A 10,203-nucleotide genomic window follows, 5' to 3' on the forward strand; every position below is an offset into this window, starting at 1 on the left:
ACACTTTGCCAGTTGCAGAGAGTTCCAGGGCCTCTCCCTCTAAGTAATCAGTTCAACAGCAATTGGACATGGTTCCTGTCTTGAAAAGTTGATCCTGAAGAGGTAGGACATGCCTGCTGCTCTCATTGATTCTAACAGGAGCTGCAATGAAGGGGTATGTGCAGGAATGAGGCACCATGTTTTGGGCCCTAGGATCCAGTAACGAAGAGAAGGCCTCCAGCCTTGCTCCCCATTATTGAGCAAGTAAGTTTGATGAATTACCGTGTAAAGCAGGTAGATGAGATAAACTACTTCAGGTACATTCTGACTCAGAAAAATCCACACTAGAGGTTTCAGTTCTTTTAAAATCTGTAAAATAAGATGAGATATATACAGCTTTATAACTTATTGCTATATACTCTATAAAGGCTACATGTAGTTGATTCTTCAGTAGCATTTCAAGTGTTGGTCTAGCTGAGTTCTCAGTTGTAACTTTGCTCTCTGCTTGCCTTCTCTACCTATGTGTTTTTAGCAGGAAATGTGGTTTCTGTTTTCCACTGACCTGGGCTAGGAGTGATGTTGGTGAAATCAGAACTGGTTGTTTCACAGGCACATCCTGACAGCTGTGTGTGATTTGAGCCATCTCAGCATCCTCTTGAGCTCTGCCTTCTAATACTTACAGTACAACTCCCAGCTAGCTTAAATGGAGAAGCAGCTGGCTTCTGAGTTGCATCGAAGCTGATGAACTTCTTCTTTGGGTATGCTCAGATTTTTCTCTAACAAATTAATGTTTTCATAGCTAGAAGACTGAAAGCGCTCTGTGACTTTTCTCCACCTTTGTTTCTACTACAGAGAATTAAAGTCACTGAGAATTAAAATGTGGGAGGAGCAAGAGGATTTAACTGTCAGAAAAACTTTGTTTCACCATTAACCTTGGGACTTGGGAAAGAAGAAACGATGGACTGCTTTCCAGCAGGTAGCAACTCTCAACAGTCCTGAACTGGAAGGGCAGGTCTGAGCAAACAAAAGAAAAACAGCTGAGTCACTGGGAATGAAAGCAGTGACTGCGCCAATGCTATGATAAGATTTGATACATCTGATCAACCGCAGATTCCCCCCAAAACCAATACTGATCCTTCTGCAGTATTGGTCCCTTCTACAAAAGCATTAAGGGAATTGTCCCTCCCCTAAGGGAGGTTGTCTGTTCTCTGCCACCTTTACTATTGTCTCTGTTTTCTGTGGTACTGCATAGCGCTCCTCTTAGGATAAGACCAAAAGGGAAAGGAAAACAAAGGCTGAGAAACAAGAGGGAGGGGGAAGAGACAATTAGTAATTAATGGGAGAAAAGAGATAAAATAAATAATGGAGATAGGAAAAATAAATTCACTAAGTAAATGGGAGAGCATGTATATAAATAGAAGACAAATAATGAATAAATCACCTTGTGAGATGGCATGTGCATCAACCCAGAAATAAGAGAGTGTGAGGTTTAGCTGTGCTTTCAGGTACTGCGGTTACCAGAAGGGACTGCGTATGAGGCGTTTCCAAGTTTTCCCTTCTATTGCGCTTATACTTTCTGGTGGATTATGTATGTCTCCATACCTTTCTTAGGTAACAACCTCATAGCAGGTGCAGTTTCTGAGAGCACCAAACAAGACCAGGATACGTGTTTCTCTACTTCTGCATCATCTGCCAGAAGCTGATTGTGAAAAACTTGTCTGAACAGGGTAAGGAAAAGAATTTCCAATTGTGATCCCTCTGTCAAACTGTCTACACGCTCTAGCCTAAGGCAGAATCATTTTTACCTTGGATGCAAAGCTACCAGACTCTCATGAAATGTATCCACCTTTCCTAAACTGCTGTTGCCCTGTAGTGCTGCCAGTTACTGAAATACAGCACTAAATTTTTTTCATTAATTTTACATTTGCTATATCTTAGTTAGACAAGAAGCTGTTAACTTCTTCTAGTAGAGAAGTCAGTAATGTACCTAGACTGGGTAAAAGGTAGCTTTCAAGTAGTTCTAATGTAGACAGTTTTGAGCAAAGGGCAAGAATATGTACTTATCCCTAGGACATTTACTATAACTAGTTGAACTATTAAGAAACACGTTTGCTATTGATGACAGCATAAGGAATATCATGTATGTTAAGACATGAGACCATCTAAATGAAGCGCCTCTTTCTTTTCTTAAAAGAAACAGTGCCTCTTTTAATGCCTAAAGGCAAATCCGGGCGAAGCAAAGAACTCGCGATCTGTGAAGGGCAACGGGTCAGATCAACTTTGTTTCTGAGGGTGGGGGAAAAGTAGCTGCAAAGTTTACACTTTTAATCCTAGCAGGAAAACAGACGTGGTTCTAATTGCTCCCTTCTTTCCACACTGATACAATTTAACTGAAAGCAAAGATCCAGTGCCTCACAAAGGTATATAAGGAGCTCCTAGGGGGAAACCAAGCTATAACATCCCTACCTGCATTCCTAATTGTCACACTCACAGTCAGTCCTGTCTCCTTTTTCCCTGCTGGGTAGCTGTTAGTGGCCACGACACTCCAAAGTCCAGGAGAAAGATGATTCTGTGCAACTATTCACCTAAGTATTTTAAAAGCACAGTGCTTGGTGCTAGCTCCATTTTTAGCAAGGAAAGCAATCAAAACACTTGGAAAGCTGTATTTCAGCTGTCAGGAACTTGTCTGAATAGCTAAAGCAAACACCCAAGGAGCCTAAAAAACCAACAAACCCAAAACCCTCTAAACTCCTTCCTGGTAATAAAAGACTCGCGTATCTGATGTACTTTGGCCCTGATTCCGCAATCGTTCTTGGAACAGAGCTCTCAAGATTTCAGAGGAAGTTCAGTCTGACTGACATGAAAAACTGCATTTCAAGTTCACAAATCCTTATGTTAACCTGAAAACTGTCACTTGCCTTTAAAGAAGCTGCCCCAATAAAGGACTGCTCATCTTTTTGGTGTGGTTTCCTAAGGATATAAGGCCTATGCAGTCTCACTGTGTCTGTATATCCATCTTCATAATAATTTGGAAGACTGTTGCCAGTTTCACCTAACCTTGTCAGAGAGGTAGAAATAGTAAAGATATTGTGATCCTATAGGTTTCATTAAAGTAGGTGATCAAGGACTGAGAATAAAAACAATGTCCCTCAGAAAGGAATAATGATAGTGTGACATTGTTTCATTCTGTATGCTCAGTTGAGCGACACAGATTTATAAGAAACCTGACTTCATTATTGTTGGTGCTCTTGTCTTCCACTGGGATCCATTCTGGCTCCTTTCGACTTAGCAGTATTGCATAGAATGGGATGGCTGTGACTTCCCAGCCTGTGATAATTGCTCAGAGTGAGAACTTGTAGTCTCTGAAGTTGACTATTCGTGCTAGTGTTGCTGTTAGCTTAACACTTACTGCGATGATGCTAATGGTCACCTTCAGGCAGGCCCAAAGAACCCCTGTTGCTGAGATGATGTTATGTAGAAGGGTGATCCCATGCAGGCTTATCAGCAGAACACACAAACAGAGCTGAAAGAGAAGAGGCAAAGATTTGGTAAAATTATTAGTTTGAGACCACACAGCCCACCAAAAAATATTTGACACAAACTCCCAGGAACAGTAAGTTGGGCACAGGTCTAAAGGCTAAAATTTTTCCTCAAAACCTGACAGACAGTACGAGACGTGACACAAGGACAGACGTACTTCCTTGTATGCCATATTAGCAACAACAAAGAACAGGGAAGGCAGTAAGATGTGCTCCAGATAAAGCATAAGGTAATACAGGGTAATACAGTAGTAAAGTAAGAATGAAGGGTAGTGTACAGAAGTTCAAACTCTTTCTAAACAGTTCTTGGGTTCACTTCACTTATCTGTAACTGCAGGTTGCTATCTCACCCTGATTGCCCTGCTAGGTCAGGCTCCCCTCTCCCATCGCAGTATCATTTTCTCAAATGTAGGAGACAGCTAGGATGGCTGGAAAGCAAGAGGCTGTAGGCTGAGATGTTGTGCAGTGACAATCATTCTTATTTTAGGAGGCCATGTTGGGTTGGAGCTTCTGGATGCAATTGTTTTTATGGACATACTTCCCAAAAATCAGACTCGGTTTTCCTTTTGGGCAGGACAAGGATAAAATATATGTTGATTCACTTTTAGGGATTTTAATTAAGCTTCCCTATAGCAAACACATGGAGAGATGACCGTTACTAAGCTAATTTTATCTAAAAGGTAAGATACAGGCAGGATCGCTCTAGGAAGTTAATAGTTCAGCTCAGCTAGTCTAATTCTAAGATATTCTCAATAGGAGGGAAAAAAGGGAACCCGGGGGAGAGAGTTCTATACCTGCGCCTGAAGATCAAAGGTCAACATGGAAAAGCAGAGGTTCAGCATGAAGTATTGTGACTGTAGGCTTTCTAGAGCACCACCCACTCGAAAGGCCATCATGCTTTGACTCTGAATGAGGATGATAGCACAGATCACATCGAAGGAGCCAACCAAGAGGATCAGAACAAAGCGGGCCTGACGGGAAAGAGAAATAAGGATGTGACTGGCCATGCCAAAACAGGAACAGTCTTTAACCTTAAATCTTCTAACTGGTAATAAAAGAATAAAGGAGTAAGGAGAACCAGGCTGCCTATTAATAGCATTTTAAATAGACAACAATTAAAGATGACAGTTTGCCACACTTTGTTAACAAAGTGGCAAAGATCAGGCCATGATTTTTGCCATTTGTTGCAACCACTTGGTAATAATTGTAAACTCACATTGGCTATTTTGGTTTACATTACCCTCAATGTAGTAGTTCTACAACTGTTAAGAGAAACATAACCTTTGCACTTCCTGTAATATCAGGATGACTTTTAGCAAGGTTTTGCTTGAGGTTTTATCATAGTTTGAAGAAACAGCTTTCTTTGACAGAGACTGGCTCTAAGCTTCCTGTGTGGCGTAAACCAACTGGTAAGAATCTTCCCCACTGATCTCAATGGGGACAGCGGGTTCTTCTGAATGCTGTACTTACTAAATTTTGGAAAACATTGGTTTTGTCTGGGTTGTATCCACAACTTTGCTGGCATTCACACTAAATGTCCGCTGCTTTAAAGATGGCTGAAGTGGCAAAACATCCTTCATAATTACAGTGGTATGAGAATATTTGTACTAGTATTCCTTATTCTGTCTCAGAAATTTTGCTCAGGAAGTAAGAGTTACAGTAATCCAAGTTACTTTTATAGTAGTAAAAATAAGTCCTTGTAATAGTACATCGTCTACACCAGGCTTTAGTTTGAGGTTCTTGTTTAATATATATATATAAACCGATGACTGGGATGCATACCTTAAAGTAATCTGCATCTCTCTGATGCCTGTTCTTATTGACCCTAACAACCCAGTTTGCTGTAGATAAGTATGTTTTAACTAAATGTACAATTGATGCGTGAATTGAATAGGCAAATTCTGCTTTGCTGCATCTTCCTAGCTTGGTTGCCACCTCTTCTATGGAACAATAGTTTTTGGATGACTTCACAGCAAGGAACCTCCTTCTCACATTTCTGGTAAATGCGTGACCACAAATGGGAAGGACTTCTGCAAAGCACAGCAAACGGAAGTTTAACTACAAATCTTAGTATCGCATAGAATACAGTCCTTGTATTACATTTTATTGTTACGAAATGCAAACAAGATAATCTGGAATGGCAGCACCTCCCCTAGCACATTGTATCTTTTTGTTTCCTTGCAGCAGGTTACCATAACTCTCTCAAAAACACGTTGCTGCATTTATGGAGCAGCGGGGCTAATGGCTGTGTCCTTGCATATAGACTTGAGATTCCAGTTCTGTTCATAGGCTAGATTTATATGACTTTAGGCCAGTCGTTTTATAGACGGAAATCTGAAGCAGAGTAGGTGAAGTGAAGGATATCTTCTGCGGTAATCCTGTGTGAGTAAAATACTTCGATATTTATGTTACTTTCAAATACTGCCATAAAGAAACCCATAGAATAGCTCAGAGAAACAGATTTGCAACTGTGGAGGTGCACATTTTGTTATTCAATGGTAGGAATAATTCAGCCTGATTTTTCTCTGTTATCAGTGCCCTTATCACAGATATCTTGCCTTTCTAAGATTTTCAAATCCCAGATGTGGAGAAAAGCAAAGTTAAAGCCAGGAGACTAACCAGGAGTTTCGGCTTCTGCTCAGCAGAGAGAACCGTGAAGTTGACAACGGAACGAAACATCACTAGCAAGATGGAAAGAACAAAGACGATGAGCTCCTGGCGATTCTCCTGCAGGATTCCTCTAGTCACATAGTATACACAGAACACTGGGAAGGAGAAGGAAAGGTCAGTTACCAGGTAAACACAGATTGCACGTCGTGCAATTTTTCAGTATGCTTGATCCAGATGACAAAATGGAAGTATCAAGACCGTGTAACTTAGGCTCTCCGGTCAAGAACGTATCTTTATTCTTACCAAGGAGCCTGAATCAGATACTTAAAATGAGTACTCTCTCCTGTGTTCAGCATACAAGAGATGAAATAATTTGTTAGACTTTTAAATTACTTGTGAAGTAACACTTTGAAAATGGCAACGTATTAGCTATCCAAATTAGCTGGCAGCTGTGGTATGTTATTCTATTAATACTATATTGAACACTATGTTGAATAGTGTATTTGATTTAAATGAAGCAACACCATTTTTATTGAAGAACTGAAATGACATAATCTTCCCAGTGAGACTAATTCAAGTGACTAACAAGGAATTTACTACTCTTACACATACCTCTACAGTATTGTTTGTGTGGTTCTGACCACTACAAATGGCTAGTGTGTTGAATTGAACTCAGACAGACTGGATTCCTAACAGTTTATTTTTGTTGTGGAAATTTTGAAACACCCCACCCTGCAAACTGTAGTCCAGAAAAGAACTGGTTCGGGAAAGTTCTAAGTTATGTTTTTATAAAATACATCAAAACCCACCACTCTTAACACCACAGTTAGCTGTCACTGTTGGACTCTACACATCTGTTTTGACAAGGCTTAAATAAGGAAAAGGCTTTCCTTTCATAAAAACAGGAATCAGTGCTTTATTCTTACATAGGATGCTCCTGCACACACTAGTTAATTCTTGCATAGACAAAGTAACAATAGATTTCTTTTTCCAGAGGGCTACTTCCTGGATTCCGCACATCAAAGAGTCCAGTTTCGCTCGGTTGAGACACGGGGGACAAAGTGTTGTAGAAGTTTTCAAAGTAACATAATAACTTCGGTCTCTCTAAACAAACCTTCTAGTGAATAAACTTCCTTTTTCACTTTTATTAACAGTGATTGAGAAAACTGAAAAGGATTGGCAGACTACGAAGTGAATCATGCGATTTTTTTGTGTGCTCTTGACCTCAGAAACACCTGGAAGATTTAAGACAGTATTTCCTTGTTTTGCAAATTCAGCTGCTAAATCGGAAGAAGTCTGTACAAATAATTTGAAAACAAACTTTTTTCTGAGCGTTAAGATTTTTGCAGAGATAGCACATGCGCATTTTTAAAATAAAGGACATCCCCTTGTTTTTGGTAAGTGAACATTTTTGAACAAATTAAATCCCAAACCCTCTTTAAAGTCAGTATCTCTAGTGGTAAATCCAAGAGATTGTTACAGCCAGGGCATCTATTTTTCTTTAAAGAACTCTTACTGGTTCTGTCAGTCTTTGTCTACGCTATGGAAAATCTATGGGTTTGGCCTGTTTATGGAGGTTAGCTTACACATCTTAAAATCTCAAGGTAAGCCAATAATGGTTTTAAAATGTTCCTTGAATGATGTTATCTTTACTGACGAGTACGTTGAATGATGTTATCTTTACTGACGAGTACGTTGAAACAACAACTTTTGTTTACATTAAAACTCTGAAATCTGAAGTAATGTGTTAAAAATACACTGTTTTTCCTGATTTAAACCAGAGGTTTGTGAGAGGCATGCACTTCTTCCGTGTGTGTGCTGCAGCATAGAATACCAATTAGTATCAGCAGAAGGTAGGAGGGGGAAAAATAGATTAGCAAGCATGCTTTCGACTTCCCCATTTATAACATCATGTGATTCATTTGGTTTATTATGAAGGTTCTTCATTTTTCTCTGAAGCAGAAAGCAGTGGTTGCTAACAAAAACAGTGTGACAGATTGGAGGCACCAACGGTCTGTTCTAACATTGCAATTTTTGTTGGTATGCTGAGTCTTGTGTGAAAAGCAGCTAATCAAACCAGAGCTTTGGAATAAAAGTATTGTTTGTATGTGTCTAATTATAGAATCTGGAACAAATCTATTGTCTTTGTTCCCTCTGGGTGAAAGCACGAAAGCTGGAAAGCAGTGACTGCTTATGAATAGTGTGTCCTTCTCGTACACAAGGTGTTACACCCACAGAGGGACTATTTTCTACTGTTTCGGCCAGCGAGCCAACAGCCCAAACCTGCTAAAGCCACTGAAGAGGACTTCCTAAAATACTTATAGTTGTATTTATTTTCATGTTGACTTTCATTTCTATTTAATACAAATGGACCCAGGAATATGAACATAAGTTTCTATTGAAGCTCTAATTGGAAATATCCAAGGAATTTTGGATTTTGCTTCCAGTGGTACAAAAACTATTAGTCAAAAAAAAGAGCTTTAAAAAAAAAAATGAGGTCCTTATTTTATTAAAATACTTCAGGTGAAGCAACGTCCTTGCAGGAAGTTAACACAGAGAGGTGACTTAACATTTTCTTGTTTCAGATCAAACTGTGTATGTTTGGTTTTTTGCAATGTAAGAAGGTGCCTTGAAACCAACTACAACTCAGGTATAAGCCCGGCGCATGTCAGGAGATGTACGTTCTATGACAAGCCGTGGAGCGTGGACGCCTCTGACTTCCCCAGCGTATTATGGCACAGACATTAAAATGGGAACTGGTAAGCTCTTTCTGGCATAGCTGAACACTCAGTGTATCTTACATAAAGTGACAGCTGTCTGAAAGCAAAATCATTGCCACATCTGCCTAATGTAACACCAGTAAGAAAGCCAACAATAGCAAAACTTCCTAAAATCTGAATGTTTTTTCACACTATTCACACGTGAACGTATTCTGGATGACACCATATCTCTTAACTGATCCTTTCCCTAAAATACTGCTGGAAAAAGCAACAATGGCAAAAGCATCTAGCTTGTTAGTGCTAAACTGGCAGAAGAGTCTGTGTGTAACATATCAGGCCAAATGGAGTGAAATAAGAAACTTCAGTTGCTGCTTGACTACTACTTTGGGAAAAAATGTGTTTGTTATAAAATACAGACGGTATGTTTCTTACCAACTCCAACTAACTGAATAAGAGAAATGGTGAAATCTTCCTCAGTTTGTTGAACGAGTGTCTCTATGGTTAGCCCTATGACACTTAGCAGAGACAAAATAGTGACACAGAAGTAGATCTTCACAGGAAATGATAGCTCTGAACAAGGTTTTATCTGTAAAGGAAGAAAAATTTTAAACATGTAACACAGTATAAACTAGTTGCTGTTGCTAAGAAACTCATTAAAGCAATTTGGCTAAATGACGTGAGGGCACGGTTTTCCTGGCAAAGAGAAACCCTTTGCAATTGAATTGGAACTCCAAAACTGCTGAGGAAGGGAGTACTCTAACTTTATTTCATAATTAATCTCAGCCTGGATTTTTCTGGTTTATACCTACAGGCTGCCCTCTACTTTCCTCAGTGCCTCACAAGGGCCACGGTGTTATAATTTCATCTCCCGAAATCGAGATCGCCGATGCCCACGTGTATGCCTATCGAAACACAGCGATGTTCAGCAAGTAACTTCTTCCCAGTACCCCGAATCAAGATTTTTAGTTTTAGAGAACCGCAGAGAAAGGTTCACGCTTCCGAGCAACGGGTTTGAGTAAGAGATGTTTTTTCCATTCATCCCAGGCAGTCTAAGTCACGGAGACGGATAAACTGCACCGCGCTAGGAAAAACGACGTTACTTTCCTGCGATGCTGGCAGTAAGGAAAAAAGAAAAGCTGGGTGGAACTGGAGGGTCACCTGGAGGTAGGGCTGAGCTATGGCTCTTGCTACAACACGGCTTTGGGGTTGCTGGGCTTTTGATACGCGTCGGCAACGCTGCTCGCGGTTTCTGTGCAGGCAGGCGTTTTTGACGAGTTTACGTCTGAAAACACGGTTTTATTTAAGCGAGGCCAACGGTTCGAAAGCAACGGCGCGCTGGGGCGGCAGCGCTGCCC

At 40.2% G+C, this 10,203-nt stretch overlaps 1 protein-coding gene and 1 long non-coding RNA gene across 2 annotated transcripts in view; both read right to left on the minus strand.

Moving 5' to 3' along the window:
• Positions 1 to 10,110, minus strand: part of LOC103917930 — a 13,355-nt gene extending 3,245 nt beyond the window's left edge. The window contains exons 1-6 of the mRNA XM_009325147.1: positions 10,007 to 10,110; positions 9,281 to 9,434; positions 6,138 to 6,283; positions 4,313 to 4,489; positions 3,389 to 3,502; positions 262 to 348 (exon numbers count right to left, since the gene is read on the minus strand). Of these exons, the coding sequence (XP_009323422.1) occupies positions 262 to 348; positions 3,389 to 3,502; positions 4,313 to 4,489; positions 6,138 to 6,197 (438 nt within the window). The 5' untranslated portion in view covers positions 6,198 to 6,283; positions 9,281 to 9,434; positions 10,007 to 10,110. The remainder of the gene's footprint in view (positions 1 to 261; positions 349 to 3,388; positions 3,503 to 4,312; positions 4,490 to 6,137; positions 6,284 to 9,280; positions 9,435 to 10,006) is intronic.
• LOC103917929 lies at positions 7,392 to 9,267 on the minus strand. Its single transcript, XR_663655.1, has 2 exons — positions 7,792 to 9,267; positions 7,392 to 7,760 (listed from the first exon to the last, which is right to left on the minus strand). It is a non-coding gene; the product is annotated as an uncharacterized LOC103917929 (long non-coding RNA).
• Positions 10,111 to 10,203: the final 93 nt, after the last annotated feature.

This window comes from Pygoscelis adeliae, unplaced genomic scaffold, assembly GCF_000699105.1.
Source record: "Pygoscelis adeliae isolate BGI_AS28 unplaced genomic scaffold, ASM69910v1 Scaffold36, whole genome shotgun sequence".
NCBI lineage: Eukaryota > Metazoa > Chordata > Aves > Sphenisciformes > Spheniscidae > Pygoscelis > Pygoscelis adeliae.